Here is a 22,407-nt window from a genome sequence, read left to right as displayed (position 1 = left end):
TATGTGGCTTTCACCAACAAAACAGATGTTATCAGAGCAAAGAATTGAGAGACAAAATTACCTCAACATTAAGCAGTTGTAGGTAAGTAGCTTGTCAAAATGCATTTTTTTTTTCGAGTTAAAGGCATGCTGTATTGATCCCAAATATGCCAGATTTTCAAATATCTTTTGCTCAAAATTCTTAAACTGTTTGACTATCATGCTGGAGTAAATTTACTTCACCAGGACATTCTGTCATCTTGTGTGCTCATGTAATATGTGTGAGAACAAATTGGAAAGTAAAGGCCTCCTGGGAAGGATGTTTTGAAAACTTGAGCAGTAATTATAGCATGCTATAAATTGGGGCCAATACAGACTTCATTTAAACAGTAATGACATACAGAAACATTTCAATATTCACATAAAGATTGTTTTAATGATGTGATGTAACACTTCTTGGATCAATTCAATTGTTGGACCATTAAAAGCTCATTTCCCTTGAATACAATGTATTATGTAATTGAACTGCTTGAATTAACATTGGTATGTGAATACATGGTAAATAAGTACTGCATACTTCTACAAGATTTAGGGTGAGCAAAAAGGGCCTTTGATTGTTTTATTCCCAATTTGTTTTATGCTTAATCCTGGTATACATACTGTCTTGAAGGAAGTTGCCTCTGAGGCATGAATTTTTACCTGAGTTTACCTGACTACACATGAAATTAGGAATTGAAGAATTCTTAGAAATCATGCAGTGCAGTTTGATATGAATTTTGAAAACAATAAATGAAATGAACCTGAAGTTATATAACGACCATGAGCATTTTGTTATCACTTTTGTCCTCTATCTCATAACAAAATGTAAGATAGCGTATATATACTGTTTCTTTGCATGTCAGAGATTAAATGAGGCTAGTTTGTTGTGACTATCAACAAAAAAGGATGTTAAATCATCAGTTTAGCTTTAATCTGTTCGCAGGATGGCATAACTTGATATTATTAAAGATCAGTTGTATGTTTTCTAAATTGAGTGAGCCTTCACTGTGCTATGCTGTCATTTCTTAGACAAAACTTATTTTGAATGCAACAAATACTCAGTGTCTGTTGGGCCCACATAAAATGTGAGCAGTCACTCACAGATATCTCTGAATAAGAATTGTTCCAACTCTACATTGTCACCTTGGATGAATAATGTGAAGGTAATTACTAATAAAAGGATCTCCTGGAAAGTTTTATTGACTTCAATATACATCTATTTTAGAGAAAGTTCATATACACAAAAAAACATACCAACCCAACAAAGCAACTGTAGGTCACTTTCAGGTAGAGGAGGTATCCTGAAGGATTTTAATTGTTTTACACTTTTTAAGTTTGATTTCAGATCAAGATACCTCTATTAAAGGAGATCACCATACAGAAATTGATGAACCTCTGGATAAATAACTCCTTCGATCATCAAAGTTGGCCTCATCCTCATCAAGGTCACAGAATTTGTTACCAGAGGAGTGTATCATCTATAACTATGAAGGCCATCAGCAAATCTCATTAACTAGCCATGATAATTTATTTCCAGAGTCATCAATTTGCTTAAGAAAGAATCAGCTATTTGCAAGTACTGCATATCATTGCATTTATTGCTTTTAAATGTGAAACATAGGTACTTAAGTGAAACAAGTGTGAAAAATAATCGGCGATATACATTGGTGTATGTACAGAAATGCACATCGATGAAAAACTATTAATTCCAAATGGAAAACCAACTTCCCACTTTATTTGCCTTAAAGTACATGCAGTTGTTGTGTTTCAGCTGCCAGTGGAGAACATATTGTGATGCTGTTGGTCATCATATCTGTCGCCCTCTATTTATCTAGGCTACATTTCACTGTTTTCAGCCACATGTGGTTTCCATGTAGACAGTGCTGTAAGTATTACAGGTCATGTGCATCTGTCCATCAGCTCATGTGGTTCAGATCTTGAGACTTTTTAGTCAGTCTTAGCTTCCGTTCTGAATTGTTCAGTTGGGTAGTAGCCCTGGCTCCGACCATTGTGGTCGTTTTTGTATCTGTTTCGTATTCGTCTTTTATACGCTATTGTAAATATCTTTAAAGGACTCCACTTCGGTATTGTGACCTCGTTTGTGACCATTTTCATTTTAAGTACATGTTTTACTGTCTATTATTGAGGGCTTTGTGTCGATGAATTGTCTGTACCATGGCTGATTATAGTAATAGATTGTGAAAGCTCAGCGATCGTTCTTTACTCGTTTTTCTATGTGTTATATTTTGGCATATAATAGCGAGATTCAAGGCTTATCGTTACTAACATACAACCATCGAAGCCGCATTTGTTTCCATACCACCACCAGTCCTCAGTAGGGAATATTTAGGCGCCCCCCCCCCAATCTTAGACCGAGCTAACGTTACAATATGCTCTATAATTTATACAGAAACAGCTGACGCCAGTGTATCATCAATTTCTGACAACCCGAAATCTAATTATGCCAAATAAACCAAAGAAAAGTTGTAATGAATCTGGTCTCAATCAAGACTTACACGGACCTACAAAGTTTCAAGGTCATAGCTCAAGTAGAAATAGAGACATCACAGCATTGCTTCTGGTCAATTCTCAAAAACAACAACATTTTTGGTAACCATGGCAACAACAGTTCTTGCTGAAGTCATCATAACAGCAATGAATATTCTATGATACCGTATGTCACGTGAGTATGTATCTTTCAGCTATAAATTATTTCATACAACCTATGTAATGTTTCTTAAATAGCTCTGTACATTTACCTTAAAAAGTCTAAGCAACAAATAAACGGCGCACTCTATTTTAGTTTTCTGTTAATTGTTCCCCAGTCAGTATCGGACAAATTTCAAATTTGGTGGGCTTATTGTTCTTGTGAAGACCCTTCATAAGGATTGTTTTATATTACCCTAATATCCCACCCTGGCTATTAAAAAAAATTACAAACTCATCATAGCCATATATGGGCATCTAGCCGCCATTTTGGTTCTTGGCACAGCCATGTGCACATTTTGAAACTGCCAACAATCAGAAAACCAAACCTAATATCAAATTGTACTCATTTTCACTCAAATCAAGTAGTCACCAAAAGGTGAGCAAAATCCAAAAACTGAGCACTTTCTTGGCATATTAGTAGCTAAAAAAATATTGATGGGCGTGGAGTGTTTCTTTATATATTTTTTTAATTTCTGAAATGATTTAACAAGAAGAGACAGGGGGGGGGGGGTGGGCTCATACTGGAAGTCGCAAGCCATGTATCAGCTGATAGGGAATATATAGTCGAATTAGTCTAACCTAAAATAATATATTTTTTTTCACCGTGAGGTTGGTTGCTTTAATACAGGCTTTCTACAATTACACTTTCTAATTTTAATCAAAGTGTTTACAGTTGAAATAATGAAAGCCTTTAGCCGATTACACCTGTAGAGCTGATATGTTAACTGCAGGGTTAGGCTTTTATCATGGTTATATTTGATGAATGGACTAAAAGCAGTGACATGTTTTATACATAGAATAATATCACCATGTACTGATGTGAAGAATTTATTACTCATCTGCTAATATAGTTCCAATCAGAGGAAAACAAACCGGGGATCGCTAGCATTTGAAGAGACGGTGCTACCATATAGATCTTAATATTTGTGATTTCTACTCTTCACAAATGAGAAGGGTTCAGAAGCATGAGAACAAGGTGATGGGATTACTTGTATGCAGACGCTCTAGGTGATTGACTCAACATGCCACCAAACAAAGAAACAAATGTTTAATTAAAAACAATTTAAAGGTGACTAAATACAAATAAGCTTGACTTGACAACTTCAGATGTAAGTTTTTAATGATTTCTTCTTCAATAATAACTAAAAAACCTATATGTACTTCTAGGTAACACCACGCTACCGCTGGTAATTCCCGTGTACTAAAACACACAGCAACGACTATAGTCGTTTACCTATATGTATCATCAATGGTGCAACGGTGCACTCTGTTAAATTTCTATGTGGTTGGGGAGCCCATTTAGTAATAATAAAGGTGTCATTCTCTTGTAACACAAACTCCCATCTCATAAATATATCAGTTACACATTCTCAATCGAGTACCAGCAAGAACGACAGAAACCAGGCGGTAAAAGATTGTGTGGTAAAATATGTATCTACATCGTCTAAGGAAGAGTAAAAGATTGGAGTTATTACTAAATATTACCTTCCTCTCATATTCCACAGTATTGATATTTTGTCAAATTTGTTACAATTCTTTTGTATCTCCTATTGTCTTAACAAAACAAGAAAACATTGCACAGACAAAAACAGTAAATATTTTCAATCAATAAGATATGAATGGAATAAGGCCATAACTTAACATTTTCACATATATCGCCAGTTGAGTCAGCAGGACATTGACAAAAGAAATTCTGGACTAAATCAATACACGTTGCACCATTCAAGCATGGATTAGGTGAACATAAGGATATCACTGTTCAATCCAAAAGAAAGCAAATCACAGTAAAGAAATAAATACAAAACAAAAGCAGATACAGAATTGGCAGACACTTAAGAAAAAAATTTTCAGCTTCCGATTTCAATGTTGGAGCAAAGTACCTGTTCCACTACGGTATTCAGTGATTAAGCTTAAGAATGGGAATGCCACTTTGGTATGCCTTTCTTGGCATAAGTGCAAAGCTTCAATACTAAGATTAAACTCGTGAGAAAAGTTAGGCAATGACACAAGCAAGTGGTCCAAATGTCAGTATCCTTATAGTTTGTTGTGTCATACAATCTTTGCATTGTTATGATATCCATGGACATTAATCAGATCTATAGAAGGCTGACAAAGCTACTTGCAACTGACCCTAGATAATAATAATACTGTATAGGGAATCAGGGACCTAATCAATCCATTACATTTAGAAAAGAATGGCCATGGGTCTTCATTATCTCAACAACACTTCACCACTTAATATGTAACTGGGTTTGATTAAAATATGTTAAAACTGTGATTGCAACAAATCTTTGGATTCAAAGAAATAAAAATCATAAATGCTTTGCTCACCATTTTCACAGCGGCTACCAGTTCTACCTTGAGTGCACAAACAGAGGACATTACCAAAATTATTACGGACACAGGCACCGCCAGCCTGACAAGGATTCGGTGAACAGGGATCTTGTTCACATACTCCTGACACAAAGGTGAGGATTGGATTCCGACACTGGGCTTCTTCGAAGGTGCAAAGATTACTGTAAGTGATTTGGTCTGATCCGCAGACTGGCACAAACTGCTGACTGCATACCCTGATACAGTTATCTGAATGGAAATGAAACTAAAGTTGACTTTCAACTCATTTCTAAACTTTGAAGAAACTTTCAAATGCCTCGGAATACTTTCACTTTGGAAAAGAAACTAACTTTAACTTCTGCTGTCATGCAAATCTTTTGCTCATTAGTATATTAACATCTAGCGATGGTCCTACCTCTTGCATGGAAGCGACTGAAAGATTTTTTAGGCTCCAAAGATAACACTTTGTCAGGTCTAGCCAGCTTGTTACTGTACCTAATTGTTTACGGCATATAAATGGATGGTTAATGTTTTTATTACCAATAATTGTCTGTAACATTAATAGAGGATAATAAAGGCATTCATTACCATCATGAGACTCCAGACTTAATGAGAATGCCAGCACTATCAATGTAAGATTCAGGCTTTCAAAACAAATATTCAATGACATTGCAGACACCCTTAATTCTGAAGTTTTTCAAATAAACGAGTGTAGTGTCTCTTATCTTAAACTCTTACCGAAAAATTCTTATTTTCTAAAACAATTTAAGTATAAAATAAACTGTTGTTTTTGGCTATAGTTGTTAACAATACAGTAAAAGTACTGACATATTCGATCGTTTGGATATTGGATTTTGCTGGAATGTTACATTTACTAAGGAATGAAAAAGTTAACGAGGTAATGATAGGAAAGTATAAAAAATGAACTACAACTCATTTCTATTCATTGCATCTTCATTCTTGGCTGATGGTGTCCAATACCAAATATGTTAACATAATATTCAGAATTGATATTTCATGCATTCGAAAGTACTTTTGAGTCATGGAATTGCATATTCCTAAAGAAAACTGAAAACAAGGAATACAAGCAAAATTTACTGAAGCTTTAGGTTAACTTTTATTGAAAACACTAAATTTCTGTATAACTGACATTTTATTGATGAATAAGTTGTCATAACCCTAAATTGGGAATGATAAAGGACAAGGTGAAGGCCATTATTCATTGACCTGAGTTTACTACGAGAAGCATTTTACAAATAGTAGTTATTGAAGTCTTTGTTGCAGCATTTGTCAAGAGGCTGGAGCATAATCATGGGAGTGGAGGAATGGAGGGGGGGGGGGGGGTAAAGGAGCATTGTTGCCAAGGTTGCCAACATGCCTAGTAGCAATGCACGTTTACGTCTGCCTTAAAGCTTTGTAATGACATATACCTGAATTAATGACCGTGACCTCAAAGGAACAGGTAGCTCGATTCCCAGAGGCATCAACGAAATTATATACCACTGCTGTTGAGCCTAATGAAAAGCTATCTCCACTTCATGCTTTAAGTGGCTGGTGCAGTCATCAACCATCAATACTATCTAATGATTAAGGTGCTGGTGCAGTCCTCAACCATCAATACTATATAACACTTGAAGAAGCCGGTGCAGTCCTCAAACATCAATACTATCTCATGCTTAAAAGGGTATGGTCTCTGTTACATCTAGACCCACACAAGCTATTACTGGTGGTACTTTATCAAGTGCAGATATAAACGTTGAAGCTTTTCATTTGATTGGAAAGGCTCAACAGATCTAAAATATTTTTTTCTCTCAAATTCTGCCATCTGATATTTCTAGTACATAGAGATTAATCAGTTAAATTTCACTCTCAACTAAAAGTAATAGGATTCGTGTACCTTATAAAGTGGATCCACATATCAAAAATGGTAATGTTATTTACAATTCAGAAGAATGGGTTCAAGGATAAAATATGTAGCGAAGGATTAATGTCAACCATGAGAAGGAATTTCTGATCTAGAAATCTCACAAAGAGGTTTGCCAACGTGGTATGAACTGGCATTAAACTTAAGAATAATGGGGTCATTTTCTCTTTCACAGGAGCAAAAGTAGTGGCTAAATATGAGAGATGATATTTATTGTTGTACTTTTTGCTCAACATGATATAGAAAATGGGTTCTCTTAACTTTGAGCCTTTTTCTGTAATTTACATTTAATGACAAGAAAACAACTTCAATCCTGATTGGTATAAGTATGCTGCAAGAAATGTATCTCTGCTGCCTAGCTGCAAATGATCATCAACATAAACATATTAAACAAAGCAAGTTTATTGAAGTCATCATGGTGAAACTATACACTGAAACAGAAGTTTACAGTAGTAACAGCACTTTCAGATATTGACATCAGTGGCTCCACCTACCTCTAACAACCACAATATTAAAGGTACAAGACTGCTGGTTATTACTGGTATCCCGATATGTGTACGTTACAGGTGTGGTTCCTACGGTAAAGAAATCTCCCGGTTCGGCAGTTTGGCTGACGAGAAATGTTGTTCCAGAGTTGTCCGAAGCAGTTGGTTCAGTAAAGAACACTACTACTCCTGAATTGCTTATGTCAGTGTTAGCAGTTTGATCTCCTGGACAGTTAATGACTGGAGGAATATTGTCCACTGAAATGATAGTAAAGGTCAGAGTGTTAATGAGGATTCTCATAAGAACATTGGTTACAGACATCACCAACCAGAAAACCAACAGGATTGATTCCTTGCCAAACCTAACAGTAACACGATAATATATTAGGTGGAACCAAATGTACCACATATAAAGAGTTTTACCAAGTGTTAGTTCATCCAGTCCATACTTTTCTTGGAGTTATCATGTTTCCAGGATTTTCAGACTTTAACGTCTGTTGACCAGGAAAGACCTTTGACCTCCGCAGAAAACATCAGGGATCTTGTAATCAATGTGGTTAACACACAAATTACTTATGTAGTTGATCCAGGCTTTTACTTTTGGAGTTATCATATTAATGAAGTTATCAGACTGACTTCAAATGACCTTCCACATCTGCAGAAAACATTTAGGTTATGTACTCAATATAATGGTGTATCTACACACCAAGTACATAGTTCACACTCCATAAAGTTTCTGAGTTATACAACTTATGCGAAGCAAAGACCTCACAAGCAAAAATATGACGTCACCATTTCAACGATAATTTATAATTACTGTACTATTCCGTCGAGAAAGGCATCAATAAGACCAAAGCAAGCAAATACAAATACCTTTACATCACTCCATAATTTCATAGACTGATACAATAAATAAGAACAAAAAATATTCTTAGAAAAATGAATATGATTAAATTAAATTGGTAATGTTCTTTACAATTCAGAAGAATGGGCTCCAGTAAAAAGAAAAAAAAACTGAAAGGATTAATGTCAACCAAGGAATTTCTCACCTAGAAATCTTACAAAGAGGTTTGCCAAAGTGGTACTAACTGGCATTAACTTTCGAGAAATGGGGTCATTTTCTCTTTCACAGGAGCAAAAGTAGTGGCCAAAATGACAGATCATGTTTATGGTTGTACCTTTTGCTCAACATGATATAGAAAATGGGTTCTCTTAATTTTGAGTCTTTTCTGGAAATTTACAATTAATGACAAGAAAACAACTTCAAAACTGAATGGTATTAGTATGCTTCAAGAAATTTATCTCTGCTGTCTAGCTGCAAATGATCATCAACATAAACATATTAAACACAGCAGGATGATTGAAGTCATCATGGTTAAACTATACACTGACAAAGGGGTTTAACAAATTTTCCCTTGGACGGTTGCAGTAGTAATAGGCTTTTCAGATATTGACATCAGTGGCTCCACCTACCTCTAACAACCACAATATTAAAGGTACAAGACTGCTGGTTATTACTGGGATCCCGATATATGTACGTTACAGTTGTGGTTCCTACGGTAAAGAAATCTCCCGGATCGGCAGTTTGGAGGACGAGAATTGCTGTTCCAGAGTTGTCCGAAGCAGTTGGTTCAGTAAAGAACACTACTACTCCTGAATTGCTTATGTCAGTGTTAGCAGTTTGATCTCCTGGACAGTTAATGACTGGAGGAATATTTTCCACTGAAATGATAGTAAAGGTCAGAGTGTTAATGAGGATTCTCATAAGAACATTTGTTACAGACATCACCAACCAGAAAACCAACAGGATTGATTCCTTGCCAAACCTAACAGTAACATGAGAATATATTAGGTGGAACCAAATGTACCACATATAAAGAGTTTTACCAAGTGTTAGTTCATCCAATCCATACTTTTCTTGGAGTTATCATGTTTCCAGGATTTTCAGACTTTAACGTCTGTTAACCAGTAAAGACCTTTGACCTCCGCAGAAAACATCAGGGATCTTGTAATCAATGTGGTTAACACACAAATTACTTATGTAGTTGATCCAGGCTTTTACTTTTGGAGTTATCATATTAATGAAGTTATCAGACTGACTTCAAATGACCTTCCACATCTGCAGAAAACATTTAGGTTATGTACTCAATATAATGGTGTATCTGCACACCAAGTACATAGTTCACACTCCATAAAGTTTCTGAGTTATACAACTTATGCGAAGCAAAGACCTCACAAGCAAAAATATGACGTCACCATTTCAACGATAATTTATAATTACTGTACTATTCCGTCGAGAAAGGCATCAATAAGACCAAAGCAAGCAAATACAAATACCTTTACATCACTCCATAATTTCATAGACTGATACAATAAATAAGAACACAAAATATTCTTAGAAAAATGAATATGATTACATTAAATTGGTAATGTTCTTTACAATTCAGAAGAATGGGCTCCAGTAAAAAGAAAAAAAAACTGAAAGGATTAATGTCAACCAAGGAATTTCTCACCTAGAAATCTTACAAAGAGGTTTGCCAAAGTGGTACTAACTGGCATTAACTTTCGAGAAATGGGGTCATTTTCTCTTTCACAGGAGCAAAAGTAGTGGCCAAAATGACAGATCATATTTATGGTTGTACCTTTTGCTCAACATGATATAGAAAATGGGTTCTCTTAATTTTGAGTCTTTTCTGGAAATTTACAATTAATGACAAGAAAACAACTTCAAAACTGAATGGTATTAGTATGCTTCAAGAAATTTATCTCTGCTGTCTAGCTGCAAATGATCATCAACATAAACATATTAAACACAGCAGGATGATTGAAGTCATCATGGTGAAACTATACACTGACAAAGGGGTTTAACAAATTTTCCCTTGGACGGTTGCAGTAGTAATAGGCTTTTCAGATATTGACATCAGTGGCTCCACCTACCTCTAACAACCACAATATTAAAGGTACAAGACTGCTGGTTATTACTGGGATCCCGATATATGTACGTTACAGTTGTGGTTCCTACGGTAAAGAAATCTCCCGGATCGGCAGTTTGGAGGACGAGAATTGCTGTTCCAGAGTTGTCCGAAGCAGTTGGTTCAGTAAAGAACACTACTACTCCTGAATTGCTTATGTCAGTGTTAGCAGTTTGATCTCCTGGACAGTTAATGACTGGAGGAATATTTTCCACTGAAATGATAGTAAAGGTCAGAGTGTTAATGAGGATTCTCATAAGAACATTGGTTACAGACATCACCAACCAGAAAACCAACAGGATTGATTCCTTGCCAAACCTAACAGTAACATGAGAATATATTAGGTGGAACCAAATGTACCACATATAAAGAGTTTTACCAAGTGTTAGTTCATCCAATCCATACTTTTCTTGGAGTTATCATGTTTCCAGGATTTTCAGACTTTAACGTCTGTTGACCAGTAAAGACCTTTGACCTCCGCAGAAAACATCAGGGATTTTGTAATCAATATGGTTAACACACAAATTACTTATGTAGTTGATCCAGGCTTTTACTTTTGGAGTTATCATATTAATGAAGTTATCAGACTGACTTCAAATGACCTTCCACATCTGCAGAAAACATTTAGGTAATGTACTCAATATAATGGTGTATCTGCACACCAAGTACATAGTTCACACTTCATAAAGTTTCTGAGTTATACAACTAATACGAAGCAAAGACCTCACAAGCACAAATATGACGTCACCATTGCATCGATAATTTATAATTACTGTACTGTTTCGTCCAGCAAGGCATCAATAAGACCAAAGCAAGCAAATACAAATACCTTTACATCACTCCATAATTTCATAGACTGATACAATAAATAAGAACACCAAATATTCTTAGAAAAATGAATATGATTACTTTAATTTGGTAATGTTCTTTACAATTCAGAAGAATGGGCTCCAGTAAAAAAAAAAACTGAAAGGATTAATGTCAACCAAGGAATTTCTCACCTAGAAATCTTACAAAGAGGTTTGCCAAAGTAGTACTAACTGGCATTAACTTTCGAGAAATGGGGTCATTTTCTCTTTCACAGGAGCAAAAGTAGTGGCCAAAATGACAGATCATATTTATGGTTGTACTTTTTGCTCAACATGATATAGAAAATGGGTTCTCTTAATTTTGAGCCTTTTCTGGAAATTTACAATTAATGACAAGAAAACAACTTCAAAACTGAATGGTATTAGTATGCTTCAAGAAATTTATCTCTACTGTCTAGCTGTAAATGATCATCAACATGAACATATTAAACACAGCAGGATGATTGAAGTCATCATGGTGAAACTATACACTGACAAAGGGGTTTAACAAATTTTCCCTTGGACGGTTGCAGTAGTAACAGGCTTTTCAGATATTGACATCAGTGGCTCCACCTACCTCTAACAACCACAATATTAAAGGTACAAGACTGCTGGTTATTACTGGTATCCCGATATGTGTACGTTACAGGTGTGGTTCCTACGGTAAAGAAATCTCCCGGATCGGCAGTTTGGAGGACGAGAATTGCTGTTCCAGAGTTGTCCGAAGCAGTTGGTTCAGTAAAGAACACTACTACTCCTGAATTGCTTATGTCAGTGTTAGCAGTTTGATCTCCTGGACAGTTAATGACTGGAGGAATATTGTCCACTGAAATGATAGTAAAGGTCAGAGTGTTAATGAGGATTCTCATAAGAACATTGGTTACAGACATCACCAACCAGAAAACCAACAGGATTGATTCCTTGCCAAACCTAACAGTAACATGAGAATATATTAGGTGGAACCAAATGTACCACATATAAAGAGTTTTACCAAGTGTTAGTTCATCCAATCCATACTTTTCTTGGAGTTATCATGTTTCCAGGATTTTCAGACTTTAACGTCTGTTGACCAGGAAAGACCTTTGACCTCCGCAGAAAACATCAGGGATCTTGTAATCAATGTGGTTAATACACAAATTACTTATGTAGTTGATCCAGGCTTTTACTTTTGGAGTTATCATATTAATGAAGTTATCAGACTGACTTCAAATGACCTTCCACATCTGCAGAAAACATTTAGGTTATGTACTCAATATAATGGTGTATCTACACACCAAGTACATAGTTCACACTCCATAAAGTTTCTGAGTTATACAACTTATGCGAAGCAAAGACCGCACAAGCAAAAATATGACGCCACCATTTCAACGATATTTAATAATTACTGTACTATTCCGTCGAGAAAGGCATCAATAAGACCAAAGCAAGCAAATACAAATACCTTTACATCACTCCATAATTTCATAGACTGATACAATAAATAAGAACACAAAATATTCTTAGAAAAATGAATATGATTAAATTTAATTGGTAATGTTCTTTACAATTCAGAAGAATGGGCTCCAGTAAAAAAAAAACTGAAAGGATTAATGTCAACCAAGGAATTTCTCACCTAGAAATCTTACAAAGAGGTTTGCCAAAGTGGTACTAACTGGCATCAACTTTCGAGAAATGGGGTCATTTTCTCTTTCACAGGAGCAAAAGTAGTGGCCAAAATGACAGATCATATTTATGGTTGTACCTTTTGCTCAACATGATATAGAAAATGGGTTCTCTTAATTTTGAGCCTTTTCTGGAAATTTACAATTAATGACAAGAAAACAACTTCAAAACTGAATGGTATTAGTATGCTTCAAGAAATTTATCTCTACTGTCTAGCTGTAAATGATCATCAACATGAACATATTAAACACAGCAGGATGATTGAAGTCATCATGGTGAAACTATACACTGACAAAGGGGTTTAACAAATTTTCCCTTGGACGGTTGCAGTAGTAACAGGCTTTTCAGATATTGACATCAGTGGCTTCACCTACCTCTAACAACCACAATATTAAAGGTACAAGACTGCTGGTTATTACTGGGATCCCGATATGTGTACGTTACAGGTGTGGTTCCTATGGTAAAGAAATCTCCCGGATCGGCAGTTTGGAGGACGAGAATTGCTGTTCCAGAGTTGTCCGAAGCAGTTGGTTCAGTAAAGAACACTACTACTCCTGAATTGCTTATGTCAGTGTTAGCAGTTTGATCTCCTGGACAGTTAATGACTGGAGGAATATTGTCCACTGAAATGATAGTAAAGGTCAGAGTGTTAATGAGGATTCTCATAAGAACATTGGTTACAGACATCACCAACCAGAAAACCAACAGGATTGATTCCTTGCCAAACCTAACAGTAACATGAGAATATATTAGGTGGAACCAAATGTACCACATATAAAGAGTTTTACCAAGTGTTAGTTCATCCAATCCATACTTTTCTTGGAGTTATCATGTTTCCAGGATTTTCAGACTTTAACGTCTGTTGACCAGGAAAGACCTTTGACCTCCGCAGAAAACATCAGGGATCTTGTAATCAATGTGGTTAATACACAAATTACTTATGTAGTTGATCCAGGCTTTTACTTTTGGAGTTATCATATTAATGAAGTTATCAGACTGACTTCAAATGACCTTCCACATCTGCAGAAAACATTTAGGTTATGTACTCAATATAATGGTGTATCTACACATCAAGTACATAGTTCACACTCCATAAAGTTTCTGAGTTATACAACTTATGCGAAGCAAAGACCTCACAAGCAAAAATATGACGCCACCATTTCAACGATATTTTATAATTACTGTACTATTCCGTCGAGAAAGGCATCAATAAGACCAAAGCAAGCAAATACAAATACCTTTACATCACTCCATAATTTCATAGACTGATACAATAAATAAGAACACCAAATATTCTTAGAAAAATGAATATGATTAAATTTAATTGGTAATGTTCTTTACAATTCAGAAGAATGGGCTCCAGTAAAAAAAAAACTGAAAGGATTAATGTCAACCAAGGAATTTCTCACCTAGAAATCTTACAAAGTGGTTTGCCAAAGTGGTACTAACTGGCATTAACTTTCGAGAAATGGGGTCATTTTCTCTTTCACAGGAGCAAAAGTAGTGGCCAAAATGACAGATCATATTTATGGTTGTACCTTTTGCTCAACATGATATAGAAAATGGGTTCTCTTAATTTTGAGCCTTTTCTGGAAATTTACAATTAATGACAAGAAAACAACTTCAAAACTGAATGGTATTAGTATGCTTCAAGAAATTTATCTCTACTGTCTAGCTGTAAATGATCATCAACATGAACATATTAAACACAGCAGGATGATTGAAGTCATCATGGTAAAACTATACACTGACAAAGGGGTTTAACAAATTTTCCCTTGGACGGTTGCAGTAGTAACAGGCTTTTCAGATATTGACATCAGTGGCTTCACCTACCTCTAACAACCACAATATTAAAGGTACAAGACTGCTGGTTATTACTGGGATCCCGATATGTGTACGTTACAGGTGTGGTTCCTACGGTAAAGAAATCTCCCGGATCGGCAGTTTGGAGGACGAGAATTGCTGTTCCAGAGTTGTCCGAAGCAGTTGGTTCAGTAAAGAACACTACTACTCCTGAATTGCTTATGTCAGTGTTAGCAGTTTGATCTCCTGGACAGTTAATGACTGGAGGAATATTGTCCACTGAAATGATAGTAAAGGTCAGAGTGTTAATGAGGATTCTCATAAGAACATTGGTTACAGACATCACCAACCAGAAAACCAACAGGATTGATTCCTTGCCAAACCTAACAGTAACATGAGAATATATTAGGTGGAACCAAATGTACCACATATAAAGAGTTTTACCAAGTGTTAGTTCATCCAATCCATACTTTTCTTGGAGTTATCATGTTTCCAGGATTTTCAGACTTTAACGTCTGTTGACCAGGAAAGACCTTTGACCTCCGCAGAAAACATCAGGGATCTTGTAATCAATGTGGTTAATACACAAATTACTTATGTAGTTGATCCAGGCTTTTACTTTTGGAGTTATCATATTAATGAAGTTATCAGACTGACTTCAAATGACCTTCCACATCTGCAGAAAACATTTAGGTTATGTACTCAATATAATGGTGTATCTACACACCAAGTACATAGTTCACACTCCATAAAGTTTCTGAGTTATACAACTTATGCGAAGCAAAGACCTCACAAGCAAAAATATGACGCCACCATTTCAACGATATTTTATAATTACTGTACTATTCCGTCGAGAAAGGCATCAATAAGACCAAAGCAAGCAAATACAAATACCTTTACATCACTCCATAATTTCATAGACTGATACAATAAATAAGAACACCAAATATTCTTAGAAAAATGAATATGATTAAATTTAATTGGTAATGTTCTTTACAATTCAGAAGAATGGGCTCCAGTAAAAAAAAAACTGAAAGGATTAATGTCAACCAAGGAATTTCTCACCTAGAAATCTTACAAAGTGGTTTGCCAAAGTGGTACTAACTGGCATTAACTTTCGAGAAATGGGGTCATTTTCTCTTTCACAGGAGCAAAAGTAGTGGCCAAAATGACAGATCATATTTATGGTTGTACCTTTTGCTCAACATGATATAGAAAATGGGTTCTCTTAATTTTGAGCCTTTTCTGGAAATTTACAATTAATGACAAGAAAACAACTTCAAAACTGAATGGTATTAGTATGCTTCAAGAAATTTATCTCTACTGTCTAGCTGTAAATGATCATCAACATGAACATATTAAACACAGCAGGATGATTGAAGTCATCATGGTGAAACTATACACTGACAAAGGGGTTTAACAAATTTTCCCTTGGACGGTTGCAGTAGTAACAGGCTTTTCAGATATTGACATCAGTGGCTTCACCTACCTCTAACAACCACAATATTAAAGGTACAAGACTGCTGGTTATTACTGGGATCCCGATATGTGTACGTTACAGGTGTGGTTCCTATGGTAAAGAAATCTCCCGGATCGGCAGTTTGGAGGACGAGAATTGCTGTTCCAGAGTTGTCCGAAGCAGTTGGTTCAGTAAAGAACACTACTACTCCTGAATTGCTTATGTCAGTGTTAGCAGTTTGATCTCCTGGACAGTTAATGACTGGAGGAATATTGTCCACTGAAATGATAGTAAAGGTCAGAGTGTTAATGAGGATTCTCATAAGAACATTGGTTACAGACATCACCAACCAGAAAACCAACAGGATTGATTCCTTGCCAAACCTAACAGTAACATGAGAATATATTAGGTGGAACCAAATGTACCACATATAAAGAGTTTTACCAAGTGTTAGTTCATCCAATCCATACTTTTCTTGGAGTTATCATGTTTCCAGGATTTTCAGACTTTAACGTCTGTTGACCAGGAAAGACCTTTGACCTCCGCAGAAAACATCAGGGATCTTGTAATCAATGTGGTTAATACACAAATTACTTATGTAGTTGATCCAGGCTTTTACTTTTGGAGTTATCATATTAATGAAGTTATCAGACTGACTTCAAATGACCTTCCACATCTGCAGAAAACATTTAGGTTATGTACTCAATATAATGGTGTATCTACACATCAAGTACATAGTTCACACTCCATAAAGTTTCTGAGTTATACAACTTATGCGAAGCAAAGACCTCACAAGCAAAAATATGACGCCACCATTTCAACGATATTTTATAATTACTGTACTATTCCGTCGAGAAAGGCATCAATAAGACCAAAGCAAGCAAATACAAATACCTTTACATCACTCCATAATTTCATAGACTGATACAATAAATAAGAACACCAAATATTCTTAGAAAAATGAATATGATTAAATTTAATTGGTAATGTTCTTTACAATTCAGAAGAATGGGCTCCAGTAAAAAAAAAACTGAAAGGATTAATGTCAACCAAGGAATTTCTCACCTAGAAATCTTACAAAGTGGTTTGCCAAAGTGGTACTAACTGGCATTAACTTTCGAGAAATGGGGTCATTTTCTCTTTCACAGGAGCAAAAGTAGTGGCCAAAATGACAGATCATATTTATGGTTGTACCTTTTGCTCAACATGATATAGAAAATGGGTTCTCTTAATTTTGAGCCTTTTCTGGAAATTTACAATTAATGACAAGAAAACAACTTCAAAACTGAATGGTATTAGTATGCTTCAAGAAATTTATCTCTACTGTCTAGCTGTAAATGATCATCAACATGAACATATTAAACACAGCAGGATGATTGAAGTCATCATGGTGAAACTATACACTGACAAAGGGGTTTAACAAATTTTCCCTTGGACGGTTGCAGTAGTAACAGGCTTTTCAGATATTGACATCAGTGGCTCCACCTACCTCTAACAACCACAATATTAAAGGTACAAGACTGCTGGTTATTACTGGGATCCCGATATGTGTACGTTACAGGTGTGGTTCCTATGGTAAAGAAATCTCCCGGATCGGCAGTTTGGAGGACGAGAATTGCTGTTCCAGAGTTGTCCGAAGCAGTTGGTTCAGTAAAGAACACTACTACTCCTGAATTGCTTATGTCAGTGTTAGCAGTTTGATCTCCTGGACAGTTAATGACTGGAGGAATATTGTCCACTGAAATGATAGTAAAGGTCAGAGTGTTAATGAGGATTCTCATAAGAACATTGGTTACAGACATCACCAACCAGAAAACCAACAGGATTGATTCCTTGCCAAACCTAACAGTAACATGAGAATATATTAGGTGGAACCAAATGTACCACATATAAAGAGTTTTACCAAGTGTTAGTTCATCCAATCCATACTTTTCTTGGAGTTATCATGTTTCCAGGATTTTCAGACTTTAACGTCTGTTGACCAGGAAAGACCTTTGACCTCCGCAGAAAACATCAGGGATCTTGTAATCAATGTGGTTAACACACAAATTACTTATGTAGTTGATCCAGGCTTTTACTTTTGGAGTTATCATATTAATGAAGTTATCAGACTGACTTCAAATGACCTTCCACATCTGCAGAAAACATTTAGGTTATGTACTCAATATAATGGTGTATCTACACACCAAGTACATAGTTCACACTCCATAAAGTTTCTGAGTTATACAACTTATGCGAAGCAAAGACCTCACAAGCAAAAATATGACGCCACCATTTCAACGATAATTTATAATTACTGTACTATTCCGTCGAGAAAGGCATCAATAAGACCAAAGCAAGCAAATACAAATACCTTTACATCACTCCATAATTTCATAGACTGATACAATAAATAAGAACACCAAATATTCTTAGAAAAATGGACATGATTAAATTAAATTGGTAATGTTCTTTACAATTCAGAAGAATGGGCTCCAGTAAAAAAAAAACTGAAAGGATTAATGTCAACCAAGGAATTTCTCACCTAGAAATCTTACAAAGAGGTTTGCCAAAGTGGTACTAACTGGCATTAACTTTCGAGAAATGGGGTCATTTTCTCTTTCACAGGAGCAAACGTAGTGGCCAAAATGACAGATCATATTTATGGTTGTACTTTTTGCTCAACATGATATAGAAAATGGGTTCTCTTAATTTTGAGTCTTTTCTGGAAATTTACAGTTAATGACAAGAAAACAACTTCAAAACTGAATGGTATTAGTATGCTTCAAGAAATTTATCTCTGCTGTCTAGCTGTAAATGATCATCAACATGAACATATTAAACACAGCAGGATGATTGAAGTCATCATGGTGAAACTATACACTGACAAAGGGGTTTAACAAATTTTCCCTTGGACGGTTACAGTAGTAACAGGCTTTTCAGATATTGACATCAGTGGCTCCACCTACCTCTAACAACCACAATATTAAAGGTACAAGACTGCTGGTTATTACTGGGATCCCGATATGTGTACGTTACAGGTGTTGTTCCTACGGTAAAGAAATCTCCCGGATCGGCAGTTTGGAGGACGAGAATTGCTGTTCCAGAGTTGTCCGAAGCAGTTGGTTCAGTAAAGAACACTACTACTCCTGAATTGCTTATGTCAGTGTTAGCAGTTTGATCTCCTGGACAGTTAATGATTGGAGGAATATTGTCCACTGAAATGATAGTAAAGGTCAGAGTGTTAATGAGGATTCTCATAAGAACATTGGTTACAGACATCACCAACCAGAAAACCAACAGGATTGATTCCTTGCCAAACCTAACAGTAACATGAGAATATATTAGGTGGAACCAAATGTACCACATATAAAGAGTTTTACCAAGTGTTAGTTCATCCAATCCATACTTTTCTTGGAGTTATCATGTTTCCAGGATTTTCAGACTTTAACGTCTGTTGACCAGGAAAGACCTTTGACCTCCGCAGAAAACATCAGGGATCTTGTAATCAATGTGGTTAATACACAAATTACTTATGTAGTTGATCCAGGCTTTTACTTTTGGAGTTATCATATTAATGAAGTTATCAGACTGACTTCAAATGACCTTCCACATCTGCAGAAAACATTTAGGTTATGTACTCAATATAATGGTGTATCTACACACCAAGTACATAGTTCACACTCCATAAAGTTTCTGAGTTATACAACTTATGCGAAGCAAAGACCTCACAAGCAAAAATATGACGCCACCATTTCAACGATATTTTATAATTACTGTACTATTCCGTCGAGAAAGGCATCAATAAGACCAAAGCAAGCAAATACAAATACCTTTACATCACTCCATAATTTCATAGACTGATACAATAAATAAGAACACCAAATATTCTTAGAAAAATGAATATGATTACATTAAATTGGTAATGTTCTTTACAATTCAGAAGAATGGGCTCCAGTAAAAAAAAAAAAAACTGAAAGGATTAATGTCAACCAAGGAATTTCTCACCTAGAAATCTTACAAAAAGGTTTGCCAAAGTGGTACTAACTGGCATTAACTTTCGAGAAATGGGGTCATTTTCTCTTTCACAGGAGCAAAAGTAGTGGCCAAAATGACAGATCATATTTATGGTTGTACTTTTTGCTCAACATGATATAGAAAATGGGTTCTCTTAATTTTGAGTCTTTTCTGGAAATTTACAGTTAATGACAAGAAAACAACTTCAAAACTGAATGGTATTAGTATGCTTCAAGAAATTTATCTCTGCTGTCTAGCTGTAAATGATCATCAACATGAACATATTAAACACAGCAGGATGATTGAAGTCATCATGGTGAAACTATACACTGACAAATGGGTTTAACAAATTTTCCCTTGGACGGTTACAGTAGTAACAGCCTTTTCAGATATTGACATCAGTGGCTCCACCTACCTCTAACAACCACAATATTAAAGGTACAAGACTGCTGGTTATTACTGGGATCCCGATATGTGTACGTTACAGGTGTTGTTCCTACGGTAAAGAAATCTCCCGGATCGGCAGTTTGGAGGACGAGAATTGCTGTTCCAGAGTTGTCCGAAGCAGTTGGTTCAGTAAAGAACACTACTACTCCTGAATTGCTTATGTCAGTGTTAGCAGTTTGATCTCCTGGACAGTTAATGACTGGAGGAATATTGTCCACTGAAATGATAGTTAAGGTCAGAGTGTTAATGAGGATTCTCATAAGAACATTGGTTACAGACATCACCAACCAGAAAACCAACAGGATTGATTCCTTGCCAAACCTAACAGTAACATGATAATATATTAGGTGGAACCAAATGTACCACATATAAAGAGTTTTACCAAGTGTTAGTTCATCCAATCCATACTTTTCTTGGAGTTATCATGTTTCCAGGATTTTCAGACTTTAACGTCTGTTGACCAGGAAAGACCTTTGACCTCCGCAGAAAACATCAGGGATCTTGTAATCAATGTGGTTAACACACAAATTACTTATGTAGTTGATCCAGGCTTTTACTTTTGGAGTTATCATATTAATGAAGTTATCAGACTGACTTCAAATGACCTTCCACATCTGCAGAAAACATTTAGGTTATGTACTCAATATAATGGTGTATCTACACACCAAGTACATAGTTCACACTCCATAAAGTTTCTGAGTTATACAACTTATGCGAAGCAAAGACCTCACAAGCAAAAATATGACGCCACCATTTCAACGATAATTTATAATTACTGTACTATTCCGCCGAGAAAGGCATCAATAATACCAAAGCAAGCAAATACAAATCCCTTTACATCACTCCATAATTTCATAAACTGATACACTTAAAAGAACACCAAATATTCTTAGAAAATGAATATGATCAAGATAAGGTCATAAAGTTTCTGAGTTATACAACTAAGTAAAGACCTCGAAGCACAAATATGACGTCTCCATTGCAACGATAATTTATAATTATAATTATCAGTAGCTGTTGGCTCTGTCCAAAACACAGTGATACCAGTGCTCTCAATTGTCACTGTTCTTGTGATGTCTTGTATGCAGGTAACATCAGATGGTGTATCATCAACTTAAACAAATGAAATGAGGAGTATAAAAGCTAATGGAAATTGCTGAAATATTAAAACTTAAAACTGTCAAAATTAATACTATTTCTTTGAGTGGCTAATGTCAGGGCTTGAAGTAAGACACAGTCACAAATTGTGACAGTATTTCTGAGATATTGAGCAAACTCATGTCAAAGTGCTGAAATGATGATTCTCAGCAATTACCTGGTTTCATAGCAATACTAGGTTTCATAGAATACATATGCTAAACACCAATTTTTCCTAGGTGTATCCTAATGAGTTCTGACAGAAAGAAGGGCTTCGATTACCCCAAATACTCAGAATTATAATTTATCTGGTGATACTATATAGAAATGTCAATGTGATTATTAACTGCTTCAAAATATACCACAAGTGTACTTAAAAGTAAGATGTATCAGCTTACTCATATCCATTGTCACAACTTTAAGCTATGCATAGAATCAACTGATCTTTGCAGTTGCTCACTGATATGCACAGTTTGTAGCACCATGACTTATAGTCAACTATCTATGAAAACAGTCCTCATACTACTTCAGATATGTTGCTTACATAGTTGTATGTAATCAACACTTTTCTGCCTGTTGTAATTACAAATGATAACTTTGACCTGTCTGATAT

The 22,407-nt window shown here is 35.7% G+C and overlaps 1 protein-coding gene across 1 annotated transcript in view; it reads right to left on the bottom strand.

Annotated features, from left to right (window-relative positions):
• The window catches only part of LOC139965439 (uncharacterized), a gene marked incomplete in the record, with an annotated part of 200,375 nt that overhangs the window by 20,712 nt on the left and 157,256 nt on the right, over nt 1-22,407 (bottom strand). The window contains 11 exon segments of the mRNA XM_071967778.1: nt 5,059-5,310; nt 7,480-7,728; nt 8,944-9,192; nt 10,408-10,656; nt 11,868-12,116; nt 13,327-13,575; nt 14,786-15,034; nt 16,245-16,493; nt 17,704-17,952; nt 19,163-19,411; nt 20,626-20,874. Coding sequence (XP_071823879.1) covers nt 5,059-5,310; nt 7,480-7,728; nt 8,944-9,192; nt 10,408-10,656; nt 11,868-12,116; nt 13,327-13,575; nt 14,786-15,034; nt 16,245-16,493; nt 17,704-17,952; nt 19,163-19,411; nt 20,626-20,874 — 2,742 coding nt within the window.

Source organism: Apostichopus japonicus, chromosome 3, assembly GCF_037975245.1.
Source record: "Apostichopus japonicus isolate 1M-3 chromosome 3, ASM3797524v1, whole genome shotgun sequence".
In the NCBI taxonomy this organism is placed as follows: domain Eukaryota; kingdom Metazoa; phylum Echinodermata; class Holothuroidea; order Aspidochirotida; family Stichopodidae; genus Apostichopus; species Apostichopus japonicus.
The sequence above is the reverse complement of the archived record's forward strand: the minus strand, read 5'-3'. Positions and strand labels throughout refer to the sequence as shown.